Here is a 17,616-nt window from a genome sequence, read left to right as displayed (position 1 = left end):
CGTCACCGAGTGGCTGAAAGAAGTACGTTTTTTCTTTGATGTTTTTTTTCCTAGCAGGCTAACCAGGTCCACCTCATATTTGCTCAGAAGAGTGTTTATGACTTCCTGATGTTAAAATACGAAATTTGTGATTTCTCGTGAAAAGCTGTTGCCATGGCAACAGGCAGTTCACCAATAAAGCAACACTGATTTTGAGGGTTTGGGCATACATGAAATCTCACCAAACTTTGCACACACATCGAGCCTGGCAAAATCATCAATATTTTATTATTTTATTGGGCAATTTCACTTAATGGCTCACTAGCGCCCCCTAGAATTAAAAAAAAATAAAATAGCCCCGGTTGTACATTTCACCATATCTACAAAAATTTGGTGGTATATGTAACAGTTCAAGGCCTGCATAAAAGTCTCTTGGAGCCATAGGCTAAACCAAACAGGAAGTCCACCATTTTGAATTAACTTTATAGAAGAATTTGCTTTGATAACAATAGGTGCTGGAACTTGACCCACATGATAATTTCTTCAAAAAAATTACTCACATTTGATAATAGTCAAAGCCTGAAGACAAATACGAAAATATTTTCCATCACAGTGGTAGTGCCACCTACTGGCTAAAGGAAGTACGTATTTTATTCCTTGATGTTTTTCTCCTTGCAGGTTAACCAGGTCTACCTCAAAATTGCTCAGAGGAGTGTGAAGACCTTCCTGATGTTAAAATCCGAAGTTTGTGATTTTTCGTGAAAATCTGTCGCCATGGCAATGGGCAGTTCGGCAAGAAAACTAAGCTGATTTTGACATGCACAAAATCTCACGAAACTTTGCACACACATATCAGGCTTTTTTTGTTTGTTTGTTTTATCGTGCAATTGTTTAAAAAAATGGCTTGCTAGCGCCCCCTAGAATTAAAAAAAAAAGAAAACAGCCCCGGTTGTACATTTCACTTATGAAAATTTGGTGGTATATGTAACAGGTCAAGACCTACAAAAAAGTTTCTTGGAGCCATGTGGAAAACCTAACAGGAAGTCCGCCATTTTTAATTTACTTTAGAATTCTGCATCACGTTGACTTTAAAAGCAGCTTTAATGTGATTCAAATGATAATATCTTCTCAATATTTCACAAATTTGATGAGAATCTACACCTGAAGACATCTCCAAGCTAACTTTTCATTGTTGAAGGAATAATTCTAAAATAGTTATCACACATTTGCTTATTATGCTAAATTAACATATGTTTGAGTGATTTAGTTCACAATATATATGTGTATTGTAAATGAATTATAAGAACGATGTGATATTTGCCTGCAAAGAAGAATATTGCTTCCGCTCTTGTCTGTGCTTGTGATGAAGAAATTGCTTCTGCTTTCATATCTATCAACAGCAGACTTGTTGACATCATCTGATAAGGTTTGGAAGGTTGTGGATGTGACTGAATGTTTTTGCCATGTAATGCTTTAGCGTAATTATGACGCATGGACACAGTAATCTTTCACTCACGTACACTCATAGAGAAACAAGTTCAAGTGTTTCCAATGGCTTGCATGAGTTCCCCAACCCTTAGTTTGGAAACACCCATGTAACCAGGGAATCCTGAACATTAATAAAGAGAGGTTACGGAGAGATAAGGTCAGAATGTCAGAACGTATGAGACGTTCTCCTCACGAGGACAGTGGAAACTCAGGGAGTAGCAGAAACTGGTGCTATTTCTCCGTTCTCCTCATGAGCTGGTAACAAGGAACTGAGTGTCTTCCTCTTCATTGGTGTTGTCTTATGAAATATCTAATTGATGAACCTGACAATCGTAGTGGGAGCACCACCTACTGGCTAAATGATGTACATGTTTTATTCTTTCATGTTTTTCTCCTGGCAGGTTAGCCAGATCGCCTCCATATTTGCTCGGAAGAGTGTTTTGGCCTTCATGATGTTTAAACACGAAGTTTGAGATTTTTCTCAAAAAGCTGTTGCTGGTAAATTCATCAACATTTAATTATTCAATTGTGCAATCTTCAAAAGATTGCTCGCTACCACCACCTAGACAGGTTGTACCTTTTACCTACATCTACGGAAATTTGGTAGTATATGTAGCATAAAGAGATCTACAAAATAGCCTCTTGGTGCCATATGCTAAACCTAACTGTAATTCCGCCGTTTTGAATTTACTTTAAAGTTTGATGTCACCTTGACTACAAAGGCTGCTGTAACTTGATCTACATGATAAATTCGATTATTCAATGTCCGAACATCCCAACGTGCCAGTACCCCAACGTTGCCAGGGCTGCGAGGGCCCTTTATAGCTGCTTGCAGCTCTAGTTTGTCTTGTATTTGATATCGAAAGTATTTTTCAAATGTTTTAGTTTTTTTCCTAAGATCACCTGGCATACTCAGGGACAAATCACACCTGACACTATTGCACACATCCACATGACTTTTTTTCCAGAGGTTCCCACTGCTTTGTCCGTCCAGAGTCCCACCTTATCAATTCGGTAGGGCCCACGAACAGCCTTACAAACTCTTCTATTGGCATGATATTCAGCAACAACTCCATTTGCACCCGTGGGCAGGAAATCATTAAGCTGCACCTTTTGGAGTTTTCTGCGCAGGTACAGTTTTTCCGTACCTCCTATTATTCAGGATACACACGCAAACGTCAGGATAGGACGCACCATGGCCATATATATCCATTTTATCATGCGCTGTTTTATTCCCCACATTTTTCAAACAATTTGTCTGCATTGTATTAGTGCCGCAGTCGCCGTTGAAAAAATATGCAGAGCTGGGCATCGCTTAACCGCCACTGCCTTCCGTCCTGCATATTTAATTGACCCACATCCCTCGTCGGCGACAGCCAATTGGCGTTGAGAACGTAGTCTTCACGTCAAACGCAAACACTGCACGATCAGACACGCGGCTAAACAAAGAAAAAATATCAAACAAAAACAAATGACACACACACGCACAGTGTGGTGATTGGTGAAATAAAAAAACAATATGGGGCACATGTCATTGCGTCTGCAAGGCACACAACACTGTTTTTTTTTTTTTCTTTACTCGACCACGTGTCTGGAGTGCGGCACCTGCGTGTGACGTGGTACAGGTTAAGTCCGTTCTCGACGCTGTTTGGCTGACTGGGACCGACTAGGTTTTTGTGAGTCGATTAAATATGCAGACGGAAACTCGGCGATGGTATGGCCATGCCCAGCTCTGGAAATACGTGTGAGATGACTTTTCCACATCACCTTGCTATCAAGTAGGGATAGTTTATGGTGAAATGTACAGTAGGTCTGACATGTTTGTGTGAGTTTAATGGTTATTTAAGTCATTGGTGTTCTTGGTATTTAAATGTGAACTGTTTACAGTCTGAGATTTGTGTTTAAAAGGAAATGGAGGCCTGACGTGTTTCATGAGTTTACAGTATATTTAAATTATTGGTGTTCTTTGTATTTGAATACTGTTAAGTGATATGATTTGTGTTTAAAAGTCCATATATATTTCTGCATTTTTGGGAACATATGTATTTATGATTGTGCATTGTTCTTCTTTGGTAGGATCAAAATAATGCCATGTATGGTTCAGATAGTGTTTTTTTTTTTTTAATGGAATGGGTAGATGCAAAGCTGAACGGTGTTCTTGAAAATAGGGGTGTCAAAATAGTGCATTGATTGCAAATAATTAATTACAGTCACAGTTGACGCATTATTCTTTTAATCATATTACCGTATTGGCCCGAATATAAGACAGCCCTGATTATAAGACGACCCCCTCTTTTTCAAGACTCATGTTTGAAAAAAGTTTTTTTGAACATCAAATTAATTTTTATGCAGAAAATAATTACAGTACATCTGAAACAAATGATTATAACAATATATTTGACAGAAAAGGCATGTTATTTTGCCTCATTCAAATCTTAATATCTCAACATTTAAATATGTAAACTAAAGTGCAATCACATTCCTAAATGAATGGCTTCTCGTTTTTGAAATGTAAATAAACCAATCTATTGTGATCAAACAACAAAATTGCAATAACTGCATAAACCATCAAAGTAAGTCTAACTAACTGTAGTCTTGAAACAAATCTGAATAAGGAAAAACATTGCAATAAAATAATGCAAACTGGTTTAACTTGAGAGTAGCTGAGATCTATCATGACAGAACATTACTCCTCACAAACAATTATCTGCCCCGCTGTGCTCAGTGTCGCTGTCCTTAATCCCATCCTCTGGCTTCTCCCATAGCACGTCATCCTCACGTGACAGGGGTTGCTTTGGCCTGCCTGAGTCAAGTTCAGCATTTGCTTCAATGATATCTGGCGCCATCAAGCGTCGTGAATGGGTATAATGTCTAGACCCCGAATATAAGACTACCCCCACTTTTTCAGTCGTATTTCAATGCAAAAAACACAGTCTTATATTCGGGCCAATACGGTAATCTAATTTTTAATCTCTAATTTTAATTTCTGTATAATGATGATATCCGTTGTGATGCATTTGGCTTGTGCTTGAGTTGTTGGGGATGTAAAAAACAATGGTCAGTGTCACACCCTGAAATGGACACTGATTGGCTGTCATTGTGCTTGGCATAACCTGATAGACTCCTATTGTAGGTAAGAGGACAAGTTCAAGAACAGAGAGAAGACCTCTAAATGCAGTGAGAGTTGTCTGTCCGACAAATGCATTAAAAAAAAAAAAAAACACCCAGATGGCACTATTGATAAAGGTAAAGTGATATGCCTTCTTTGTAAGAAGGACTTTGCCTACCGAAGAAGCAGTTCAAGCCTACTGACTAAAACCCGGAGACTTCCGGGGTAGCGCAATGTGAGAACACATTTTGGCTGAGCTCTTAGCTGGAACCGTGGTTTGTGTAAATATCTACAAGTCTGACCGCATGAGTGTTACGGGACTCTTTGTGAATGCCCGTTGCTAACTTTCCGAATGTTTGGAGTTCTGCCTTCGCTGTTAAGTTTTGTTTGATGATGAATACTCGCCAAGCCAACCTCAGGACAACCTCAGGGCATAAATTAAACAATCTTATGATGACGCTACTGCAAAGATTGAAGCCCTGGAATCACGTTTTGTGGTGCTGGAGGCTACTGCCAGCAGCCAGTCGGATGGTATTGCTGCAATGGAGCGTGAGCTGGCTGAAGTAAAAGGGGAGCTTGCGGCTCGAAAGGTTCGGAACGAAGACATGGAGGCTCGGTTGCGCCGTTTCAACTTGCGTATAACTGGAATAAATGAGGGAAGAGAGGACGGGAAGTTACTCACCGAGTTTATGTCTCAGCGCCTGCGACGCATATGACCTTCCCAAAATGCCCATCTTGGATATTGCCCACCGCACTCTACGCAAGAAAAGTGAGAACGGACCACCGAGAGCTTTCGTCGTCAGATTCCACTACTTCCAGGAAAGGGAGGCTATCTTGAAGAAAGCGAGAGAGGGGATAATGGCGACCACCGGATATGGCGATTGTATTCGAGTGCAACAGGACTTCACGCTGGCGGTGGCCAAACAACGGGCCAAATTCAATGAGGTCCAGGGCTTGCTCAGATCCTGTGAGGGTGTCCGTTTCGGCTTGTGGTATCCTGCAGAACTGAGAATAACAACGCCGGATGGTAAACGTGCAAATTTTCCCGCGGAAGCCAAGGATTTTATACGGAAGACACTTCAATCAAAGTAGTGGTGGCGGCGCCCCTTAGGCAGCGGTGTCTTGTTGCGTGACCCAGCATTACTCGGACTTTAATAGATTGGAACTCAATGGACTGTACAAGGGATCAAAGTTGCATATGTATTTCTTTTTTCTCTTTCTTTTGGGTTCTGTTTTGTTCCCTGATGGGAACTATAGGTGTGTAGGCTTACTGTAAAAAAGTGGGGAAAAAATGAATACGCCTGTTAATTAAGGAACGCTAATGGGAGGTATGCCATACATAATTGATTACCTGAGCGTTCTTGTTATTCTGCCGGGAACTGTCCATGTTTTGCTTAAACAAGGGTCTATTGTATTTAGCAATTTTTCTGTTTCCACTGAGGTCCATCGGGCTTAGTCGACCATTAGATATACCATATCTCATAGTGAAAGTGTCATGCTGAGGGGATTTTTTATTTTATTTTTTAAATTTTTTTTTTATTCTTTTTTGGAGTACTATATAGCGAAAAGGTGTTTCAATAATTTTCCTACAGTATTGCTTTTTTACTTTCGTTTTATTTATTCTTATCTATTTATTATTTTATTCAATTTTATTTTTATTATCACTACCATTATTATTTATTTCCTCTTTTGTTTCTTTATTATAATGTGGGGTTTTGTTAGTTTTAACTACTGGTGTTCTTTTTATTTATTTCTGTTTATTTACTTTTAATGTGTGTGTTCGTGTGTAGGAATGTGGGTCTGTGGGTGTGTGTGTGTGCAGGAGTGTGTATGTGTGTGTGTATGTATATATATGCACATGTGTGTATGTATGTTGCTGTTGTTTTTGTTATTATTTATTATTGTCATTATTATTTACTTTTCATCCCTGATTTATTAATGGTATTTCAAATTCACTTCTGTAACGAAGGCGCTTTAGTTTGGAGGGGTGCTTTTCACGCACAATATTGAAGATGGGGGTGGTTTGTTTGCGGTTGGACTGGTTATTATTGTCTTTGTTCTGGATATGATGCGGTTCTAGCAAGGCTTGGCCCCACAGGGTAAGATTTGAGTATGTTTTTGTCAAACGGGGAATGTCAAAATGGTATTTCTGCAATCTCTCATTGCGGGAGGGGCCGGCAAAGGGGGTTTGTTGTGATTTGTGTTTTGTGTTGTTTGCTTTTGTGTTTTCTGTCAATTTTTTTGGTGTTACATAGTCAATGTAGAACTTTAATGTTTGCTGAAGGACCCTATACATATGCTCCCTCCTGCCGGGAGGTAATATTATTTTTTGCTTTTTGCCACAGTATGGCTGCACCGGACCCTGGTAGATTCGGGGCGACTACAAAATTGGTGACCTTGAATGTAAAGGGGATTAACCATCCAGTGAAACGCAGCAGAGTGTTTGCACATCTATCAAAGTTGAAAGCTGGTATAGCCTTTTTGACTGAGACACATTTGCTTGATAAGAATCACGCTATACTGAAGAGGGGTGGTTTTTCACAGATCTTTCACTCTAAATTCAATGCTACATTCCGCGGTACGGCCATTGCTATCCGTAAAGACATTTTGTGCATTCGAAAGTGATATCTGACAGTGATGGCCGATATATTATTGTAGAAGGGCACTTGTTTAATCTGTCGGTGATATTAGCATGTGTGTACGCTCCGAACTGGGACAATCCAAAATTCTTTAGCGAACTGTTTTCTTGATTGCCAGATATAAACAGCCACAGTCTGATTTTGGGAGGTGATCTGAATACCGTCCTATGCCCCCAGCGCGACAGATCGAGTACAACCCCAGGAATAAGGACTAAGTCGGCAGAGACCATTGAGGCTTTTCTCCAGGCGTATGTAATTGACGCATGGCGATACCTGCATCCAGCGTCGATACAATATGTTTTTTTTCAGCTGCACATCAGTCTTGCAGCAGGATTGACTATTTCCTTCTAGACAAGAGGCTCGTCTCACTAATAAGGTCTATCGGTTATGAGAGCATTGCACTTTCAGATCATGGCCTGTCTACGATGACATTGAGTTTTTCCAATAACGAAATCCCACAACTATTATGGCGGCTTGATTTACGTCTACTGGCAGATGAGGGGTGTGTCGATTTTGTTAAATCCCAAATTGACTTTTTTGTTGAAATGAACGAACAGCAAGACATAAGCCGAAGTACCTTTTGGGAAGCTATGAAAGCGTATTTACGTGGTCAGATAATTGCTTACAGCTCTGGCCTGCGTAAGAAACGGTCAGCACGCCTAAATGAATTGACGTCTCTGATAAAGGATATTGACTGCAGACATTCAGCCTCGTCATCTGCTGGCCTGTACAAGGAGAGAGTCACATTGCAGTCGGAGTTCGATGTCCTGTCCATGGGGGCAGCAGACGAACGTTATCTTAAATCGCGTCAGGAATTCTACGAACATGGTGAACGCGCTAGCGAACTACTTTGCCATCAGTTAAGACAATCTGCCGAGGCGGGATTTATTTCAGAAATTAATACTTTAGATGGAATAGTCACCGATGAAAAAAGTATAAACACTCAGTTTAGGAGGTTTTATGAGGAACTTTACACCTCTGAAAAAAGCGATGGTGCGCTGATGGCAAGACTTTTTTCAAAAGCTTGAGTTGCCAACCCTAGGCAATCAGGATATGTCCGGCCTTGAGCAGGACATTTCTTTGGCTGAAATTGAATTAGCTATAAAGAAAAGGAAGAGTGGTAAGGTCCCGGGGCCCGACGGCTTTCCGGCTGAGTTCTTCAAGACATTTTCCTCTAAGATAGTTCCTATTTTGCAAAGTGTATATGTCGAAGCATTGAAACGGGGGTCATTGCCTCCCACAATGACCCAGGCCATAATATCAGTTCTTCTTAAAAAAGTGAAGGACCCTCAAAAGTGTGAATCGTATCGGCCAATAAGTTTTCTCTGCTGCGATTATAAGATTTTAACAAAGGCCTTAATCTGCAGGCTGCAGTCTGTTGTACATACAGTGGTGCACCCAGACCAAACTGGCTTCATTTCGGGGCGTCAGCCCTCTGGTAATGTTAGTAGGCTGCTTATAATATACTCTCATGGAGCTCTTCCCACTGAATAGGTCATACTATCCCTTAATGCTCAAAAAGCGTTTGACCGTGTCGAGTATAACTTTCTTTCTCTAATTTTGTTTGGTTTTGGTCCCGTGTTTCAAGTTTGGATTAAGGTCCTATATGCTTCACCTCAGGCTGTGGTTCACACCAACAAGATGATTTCCGTTTTCTTCCACATAAAGAGGGCTACTAGACAGGGATGCGGTTTGAGCCCCTTACTATTCGATCTTGCCATTGAGCCACTGGCCGTTACTTTGAGGGGGGACGCAGGGTTTACAGGGATAGCTAGGTGGGATCAAAAACATAATTTATCACTTTATGCGGACGACCTAATCTTAAACCTGTCTGACCCCTCTGTGTCCATTCCAAAAGCACTCAGGATTATTTAAAATTTTGGCAAATTCTTAGGTTACAAAATGAACCTCCCCAAGAGCTCACTATTCCCAATTAATGACTTGGCTCGTCAGATGTCGTTTGACGCTTATCCCTGAAGGTCTCACCCGACTCTTTCACATATTTGGGAATAACTGTGATGCGTAGGTATGCTGATTTATTTAAATTAAACTTTAAAACAGCTTTGCATAAGGCTAAACAGGATATTGTGCGTTGGTCAACACTGCCACTCTCGTTAGCTAGCAGAGTCAATTCAGTCAAGATGATGATTATGCCCAGGTAACTGTTCCTGTTTCAAACGGTGCCTATATTTGTCCCCAAATCCTTCTTTAGGGAGTTGGATAAGTCAATTTCTACCTTTATCTGGAATAAAACCACACCGCGGATCATGAAGACTTTTATAGAAAGACAAAGGGAGGATGGAGGGCTAGCACTCCCAAATTTCATGCAATATTATTGGGCGGCAAGAGTCCATAAGTTGATGTCTTGGATGACGCCGTCATATGACGGTGGCGGCACGGTATGGGTCGAGATAGAGCAACGCTCCACCTATCCTTATTTGTCGTCATCATCCACTACCACTTAGTAAAAAGCGCTTCACGAATAATCTTGTGGTGAGTGGCTCACTCCGTATTTGGGCACAGTTCAGGACACACTTTAGCTGGAGACAGGCCTCACCCTCTCTTCCGATTGTATAAATGCACTCTTTCCCCCTTCGCTCATGGACGCTGCGTTCAAATTGTGGAGGGGCTGAAGCGAGTGAAAGATCTATTCAGAGAAGGGGTGTTCATGTCCTTTGAACAGCTGGTGAGTGATTACGGCATTCCTCGCTCACACTTATTCAGATATTTACAGGTGCGCTCCTTTGTCAATGAATATTTTACTTTTTCATCACTTCACCCAGATGGATGGCTGGATGAGTGGATGGAGGGGGATCCAAGTCAGAGGGGCATGGTGAGCAAATTATATAACAATATCCAAAAGCTTGCATCCCCATCGCTGGCCCATATCAGGGAATCCTGGTGTAACGACATTGGAATTGAAATCCACGATAATCTTTGGCATCTGGCAAATAAGAGAATGCATCAGACATGGGTTACTTCAATTTAAGGTTTAATTTAAGGAGCAACTGTGTCTGTCGCTCAATCTAATGTCGTGGCTTTCTCCTCTCTGTTGGCCCGACGCCTTATCTTGTTCAAATGGAAGTCGTCTGTTAGTCCATCGCATCAACGCTGGCTTAGGGATGTGATGGCGCATTTGCAACTTGAAAAACTGAAATATTCTACCAGGGGCTCGGTCCAGAGGTTCTATGAGGCGTGGCAACCGTTCCTGGATTATTTTAGCGAAAAACCTCCGGCAGTCCACATGTAGGCATATGTTTTTTAATTTACGTTTCTAATTCCAGTGAAGCACTGATTTGTTTGCAAATGATGTGACTGTTTGTTTTTTCTTTTTGCTTTGTTGGTATGTCATTGTCATTGTGCTGTTATGTGGATTTGTTGTTGTTTTTTTGTTTTTTTTGTTTTTGTTTTTTTGCTTTGTTGATATGTCGTCACTGTGCTGTTATGTTGATTTGTGGTTTGTGCGTATGTGGTGAAAGTTCAATAAAAAATATTTTGATATATAAATAAAAATAAATAAATAAATAAAACCACAATCAATGATAGAAATGAAGATGCTAACGTAGCGAGCAAAACTCTTCGTCAAACTATACTCGAGTAAAGTCAGCGTATGAGGAAGTCTGAAACCGACAGGCTGACAAATATTCGTGCAAAATGAAAAGTGATAAACTGCAAGCCGATCAACATAGTTAAAGACAAGGGATTAATTGAGGTGTTGTAAACAGGGTCCAATGACCACCATACAGGACTGCAGTGATGGCGAAAATCAGCAAGAAGAAAGATCACAATTAAAAGAAAAGCAAGCTTGATGTTTTGATGGGGGATTCGGACAAATTTACTATAACTGCAGTGGACGGCAACTCGCAACCACAGTTATTTGGGGGTGACTGATTGATGGTGAGGGGAACTTCAACTCATTTTGCACTGATCGTCGTGAAAACAGAAAACAAACTTTGCTGATAAATACGGCAAACAGTTCTTCAAGGTGGAAAATGACTGGGTAATTGAAAGGGATTAAAAATGGATTAATTAGATCAGTGGGTCTCAAATGGGGTACTAGTACCCCTGGGGGTACTTGAAGGCACTTCACGGGGTACTTAAGATTTTAAAATATGTTTAAAAAGTATCTGCAATGGGAAAAAAAGTGCTTGATCACATCATCTGTCTCCTTGCCACCAAGAATGACAAAGATCCTCAGGAAAGCACAAGTCCAAGTATCTCACAAAATGCAAAAAGACTCGGTTCAGTGAAACAATGAAATGTTCAGTGTTGACACTAGGTAATGCTGTCAGTCTTCTTTTTAATTATTAAAGAGATATGTTCATACAATGTTTTTCAAAATTAAGTTTTAGGTTTCTTTTGGAGAACAGATTCTTAGTATGATCGCAAAAGAGGACACTATATTGATAATTATTGTTGTGTGCACAAATCTGAATAAGTTATTTCTCTTTTTTAAGTTACATCTTGGGCGGCACGTGGTCGACTGGTTAGCACGTCCACCTCACAGTGCAGAGGTCGTGGGTTCGAATCCGGCCCCGGCCTTCCTGTGTGTAGTTTGCGTGTTCTCACCGTGCCTACGTGGGTTTTCTCCGGGTACTCCTGTTTCCTCCCACAGTCCAAAAACATGCATTGTAGGTTAATTGGACACTTTAAATTGCCCATAGGTGTGATTGTAAGTGTGACTGTTTGTTCGTCTCTGTGTGCCCTGCGATTGGCTGGCAACCAGTTCAGGTTGTACCCCGTCCACTGCCCAAAGACAGCTGGAATGGGCTCCAGCACACCTGCGACCCTGTGAGGATAAGCGGATTGGATAATGGATGGGTGGATGGAAGTTACATCTTTTTATTTCCAAATAGTTCGAGATATATTACTCCAAATGGAGTTCCAAAGTGTAATAAATCATTCATTAATGGCATAGCACGCTGTTGTAAGTCTTTTTGCTTTTTCATCCAAAACTGATTTGCGCTAGTTAGGGGGTACTTGGCTGAAAAATAAAAAATCAAATCACAGGGGGTGCATCAATGAAAAAAGGTTGAGACCCACTGAATTAGATCAATTAATTACAGATCATAATTAATTAACCAATCTTTTTTTTAATATCTTTTTAATAACACTACTTGGAAAACCACCAATATACATGTTGTGATAAGCCAGTGGCATGGGGGTGGCATATAAATGTGGTTGGGTGGGCATTAAAAACATCTCCCCACCTTGTAAGGACAATTTTATTTCGATTAGGATAAAAGTTATTTCACAAGTCACCGTCAGACACAAGTGTTGCAGGCTGCAGCATGTTTTTATGTCTGGCTAGGTTGTGTTTTGCTTCAGTGTCAGTACAATGGTACCATGTTTATACAAAGTTTAATCAGGCAGCTGTCAACATAAAGTGCCCTGATGTTCGACATCATTGGACGCACTTTAGTTCATACAACAAAAATGATGAGCCCTAAAATCACAGTCACCACTCACTGGTTAGATTTGGGCCCTCGCCTCTCAGCAGGAGAAACAAGAACTTTTTGGATCATTGGTTATGTACACCAGGGGCCTCTCAATTGCTGCTCTGCAGGTGAAGTGTTCAGAGTCCAGTCAAGAAGAAGTGGAACGGATTGGGTGGCGCAAACCATTTTTGAGGCAATGGTGGGTGCTGTATTTTAGTTTTTAAAATATTACGTTTCAACCAAGTACCGATTCAAGTAATTGATTCTGAACTGAAGCCCCATCAGCCGATTTGCACGGACCTGTCCCCTGAAATGTGTGATAATTTTTGCAGTTTTTCGTTCACAAGGTTGCTACAGCTACGGTTCTCGTTTCGAATGCCACATTTGACCCCTCTGTTCCGCAGTGTTTAATTCCTTTGAGGCAGTTTCCATGACATTTTTGAAGAATGTGGTTTGCCATATTAAACCATCTGGCTCCCCTTATGACGCCGTTCCTCCTCACTTCTTTGAGGAGGTTCGCCTGAGTAATGGTGAATCGGTTTTGGCCATTATCAAGAGAAGCCTGTCTTCTGGTGTAGTCCCCCAACATTTTAAACATGCTGTAGTGCAACCCTTGCATAAGAAATCTGGTATTAATCAAGGTGTGCTGTCAAATTTTAGAACCATTTCCAAGCTGCCTTTTATTTCTAGAATTCTGGAAAAAATTGGTGCACTCACAGTTAAAATCTTTCTTGGATGAACATAATGTCATGGAGGTTTTCCAGTCAGGCTTCAAGATGATGCATAGCACAGAGTCAGCCCTGTTACGTGTTTTTAATGATATCCTCCTGGCAAATGACACTGGAGACTATGTATGTGTAAGAATAATAATGTATAATCATGATTCATGTGTTAGGTTTTTCAGGATTAGACTTGTTAGCTTTATTAGCTTGTGGGTTTCGCTTTAGCTTTTTCCATATCTAGGCCCATCTTGCTCTGTGTGTTTTGCGTCCACATATGTATGATAATCGCTCACACGCACACACACACACACACAGTAAAAACAAGTTCAGAGTGTTCCAGCTGCTTATGCTCCCCTTTCCCTTAGAGCTGGAACACCTTTGTAATCAGGGACTCCTAAGAAAATAAAAGCGAGGAGGCGGAGATGCTTATCAGAGGGTTTTAGGAACTGTTGCGGTAGTTCCCTCTCCTTGCGCAAGTAAAATGACAATATTGTGTTGAGTGTCTTCTGTCCTCCTTTGTGTGTTGTTTACTAATGTCTCACTTGGTGTGAACCTGACAATATGTCTTGTTTTGTTGGATTTGAATGCAGCATTTGATACGGTGGACCACAGTATACTTTTGGCTCATTTGCAGTACCAAGTGGGCATTAGTGGAAGTGGTCTAGAGTTGATTAGATCCTATTTGGCTGGCAGAACTTTTTTCTGTTGGCCTAGGTTCCTGTTAGTCCCGCTCTGCCTCTCTGTCATATGGTGTTCCACAGAGTTCTATTTTGGGGCCCAGATGATTGTCAGGTTTGTGTCCCGCTGAGCAAAAAAGACAATTTCTCCTTAAGACCACTTGTGTCCTGTCTAGAGATCCAAGCCTGGATGTCACAAATTTTCTTAAATTTCAACGAAAAGAAAACAGAAGTTATGGTGTTCGGTCCCAGTGGCTCTTCAACACCCCACCCTGTTGATCTGGGCCCCTTGGCTTCATATATAAAGCCAACAGTGTCAAACGTAGGTTTTATATTGGACAGTGATCTTAAATTGGACCGGCAAATCAGCGCTGTTGTAAGGTCCAGCTTCTTTTATCTCAGACAGCTGGGTAAGGTAAAACCCCTCCTTTCTCATCAGCACTTAGAAACAGGAATCAATGCGTTTGTTACATCTCGGCTAGATTACTGTTGTGCCCTTTATTTTGGAGTCCGCCAGTACTCTCTCAAGCCTCTCCAGTTGGAGCTCCTAACTGGAGCTCGGAAGATGAAGCACATAACACCAATTCTGGCCTCCCTTCAACTGGCTCCCAGTGAATTTAGGGTCATTTTAAGATGCTTCCATTTGTTTATAAGTCTTTAAATGGCCTCGCCCCGGTGTACCTCTCCGAGCTCCTCCACTCATACGCACCGTTCCGGAGCCTCAGGTCTGTGGACCAGACGCTGCTCAAGGTGCCAAGGACTAAGCGGAGCCTCAGAGGGGATCAAGCCTTCTCTGTTGCTGGTCCTTCCCTCTGGAATGACCTACCATTGAATGTTAGGCAAGCCCCCTCCCTGTCCATTTTTAAAACCCGTTTGAAGACATGTCTATTCTTTGGCATTTGATCTGACGTGGAACTGACAGCTTTCATTTTTTTTTGTGGTGTCTATTGCATACAGTATAGTATTTTGAGTGCAATTTATTATTTTCACCTGTTATATTATTGCTATTTTGTTGTTGTAATGTAAAGTGCTTTGTTTACAGCTGTAGCTGTTGTGAAATGTGCTGTATAAATACATTTGTATTGTATTGTATTGTATCAAGTTGTGAGTTTTGTTTGGAAGAATTCCTGTAGGTCTGCGTCTTTGTCTGTCTTGTATTGTAATGCCTTTATAATTTTTTAGATTGTTTAAAAAGTACTTTAACTTTCTTTGCTCTCAAATTTAAGGGGTGGTGGGATTCATTTTCGAGGTACTTCAACACCCCCCAAAGCGGGCGAGAAACGCTCATGTATTTATGCATATTTGAAGCTCATTAATTGTCATAGTGGTAACTAAGGATTGATATTTTGAAGGATTTTGGTTGCTCCGGGCTCTTTTGGACAATATCGAATCCACATCATCGTACTTCTTTTTATTGTATTTACATCACGAGTTAAGGGGTGCTTTTTTCCCTGAGTGACAAGAAATGCATGTGTATAGTATTATATCAAGACTTCAACGCTCCCACTCACCCGTTATTGCAAACATAACATCACAGAGTTATTGTGAGAGTTCACTTACATTTACAAAATGGCTGTCTGCCTGACCACGTCCCATTGGGGAAGCAAATCCTCTCTGCTGAGCCGTACAGTGTATGTCCCACTGCGCAGGTGAATCGCACCTTGCTTCGCACTTTGAAGTTCCCTGCCTCCCTGCTGGCATGTGCAGGCGAGCCAGGATCCCCACAGGTGCCGCCAATGTTGCCTGTTGTGAGAGAGAACCACACAGAGAGCAGTGAAAGGAAAATATGCAAGATGGTGTGCCCTTTAGCTGAGTATACGCTCTCACAGGTTTGTATCACCGTGAATCCAACTTTCCTGTCTGTCAACCAACACAATAACAGAAAAAAACACTTAAGATCACATCTGTTTTGAGTTGTCCTGAGGGCTGCAATAAAACACACATTACTCCAATGCGCAGTTGTCACCAATCCCAACAACCTGCAGTACTAATACTTTTTACTGCTTTGACACAGGCCACTCTCTGTCTGTATAGACAGCGGAGCAGATATACACTAACTGTGGTTGTGAGAAATGACAAACAAGGGTTGATCTCAAGAGCCTGGTACATTGTGTACTGGTCATTGTAACAAAGCATCTTTTGTCACAGCCATGTAATGGAAGATACAGTATTTTCAGCATACCCCTTCTCAATACACCTCAATTACTTCCATAAACACATCTGAATATATATACATGTTGATTTGAAAGTTAAACGCCTAAATCATCAAGCAATATTTCAGAAACAAAAACAACAATAGGAAAACTCTAGCTTGGACACGTGCTGTACATACTTTCACGTTTTTATTCCATGTTTTATAATTGTTCAATGTGGCCACCACGGGCAGCATGAACAACATAAAGCTAATATGATGTCTCAGGATGTCGTCCATCGTATTAATTGCAGCTGTTGCTCAATCTTTCATTTCTTATGTCATTAATACATACATATATATTAAGGGTGAAAGGGTTCACAAAATCCACGGTTCGGTTTGCTTCTCGGTTTTGTGCTCTGAATTTTCGGTTCAGTTCTATTTACCTTGACTCTTTGTGGTGAAAAATGAAGGTGTATATTTACAGCATTATTTCTAAATACTCCTCTATGAGCCGTCACCTTACTATGGTGGAGAGGTTTGCATGTCCCAATGATCCTCGGAGCTAAGTTGTCTGGGGCTTTACGCGCCTGGCAGGGTCACCCATGGCATCCAGTTCCTATGTGAGAGACCAGACCAAGCACGGCTCAGAAGACCCCAATGATGACTGAAATATATGGACCTCGTTTTCCCTTGCCCAGACACGGGTCACCTGGGCTCTCCTCTGGAGTCAGACCTTGTTGGTGAGTGCCTGGCTGTTGGGCCTGCACCCATGGGGGCCGGGCTCAGCCCGAAAAGACAACGTGGGTCCCCCTTCCCATGGGCTCACCACCTGTGGGAGGAGTCAAAGGGGTTAGGTGCCCTGTGAGGTGGGCAGCGGTAAAAGGCAGGGACCTTGGCGGTCCAATCCCTGGCTACAGAAACTAGCTCTTGGGACACGGAATGTCACCTCTCTGGCAGGGAATGAGCCCAAGCTGGTGTGTGAGGCTGAGAAGTTCCGACTAGATATAGTCAGGATCACCTCCACACACATCTTGGGCTCTGGTACCAGTCCTCCGCTGAGCAGGTGTGGGCATACTTATTGCCCCCCAGCTTGGCACCTGTACATTGGAGTTTACCCCGGTGGACAAAGTGTAGCCTCTCTCCGCCTTAGGGTGGGAGGATGGATCTTGACTGTTGTTTCTGCCTATGCGTCAAACGTACAGAGTACGAACCCTTTTTGGAGTCCTTGGAGGGTGTGCTGGAGAGTGCTCCCCCTGGGGACTCCATCGTTCTGCTGGGGGACTTCAATGCTCACGTGGGCAATGACAGGGAGACCTGGAAGGGCGTGATTGAGAGGAACACCACCCCCCGCCCGGAGAGACTTTTTTAGAACGCCTGTAAGAATTGTATTATACAGTTCTTCTCCATTCTCCCAGGAAGCTTTAAAATTC

At 41.7% G+C, this 17,616-nt stretch overlaps 1 protein-coding gene across 10 annotated transcripts in view; it reads right to left on the bottom strand.

The window, feature by feature from the left end:
* The window catches only part of LOC147144176 (CUB and sushi domain-containing protein 3-like), a 708,031-nt gene that overhangs the window by 156,563 nt on the left and 533,852 nt on the right, over positions 1 to 17,616 (bottom strand). For 7 of the 10 annotated variants that reach the window (XR_015087709.1, XR_015087711.1, XR_015087710.1 and 4 more), the window contains exon 58: positions 15,613 to 15,795. Coding sequence is in view for 5 of the 10 variants with exons in the window: in XM_086037006.1 (XP_085893132.1) it covers positions 15,613 to 15,795 (183 nt within the window). In the remaining 5 variants the exon portion in view is untranslated. Of the gene's footprint in view, positions 1 to 15,612; positions 15,796 to 16,719; positions 17,016 to 17,616 lie in introns of those variants that run through there. The other 3 variants (XR_015087712.1, XR_015087713.1, XM_086037008.1) reach the window with 3 other exon arrangements.

This window comes from Filicampus tigris, chromosome 8 (assembly GCF_054856515.1).
Source record: "Filicampus tigris isolate MCC_2025a chromosome 8, RoL_Ftig_1.0, whole genome shotgun sequence".
Taxonomy (NCBI): domain Eukaryota; kingdom Metazoa; phylum Chordata; class Actinopteri; order Syngnathiformes; family Syngnathidae; genus Filicampus; species Filicampus tigris.
The sequence above is the reverse complement of the archived record's forward strand: the minus strand, read 5'-3'. Positions and strand labels throughout refer to the sequence as shown.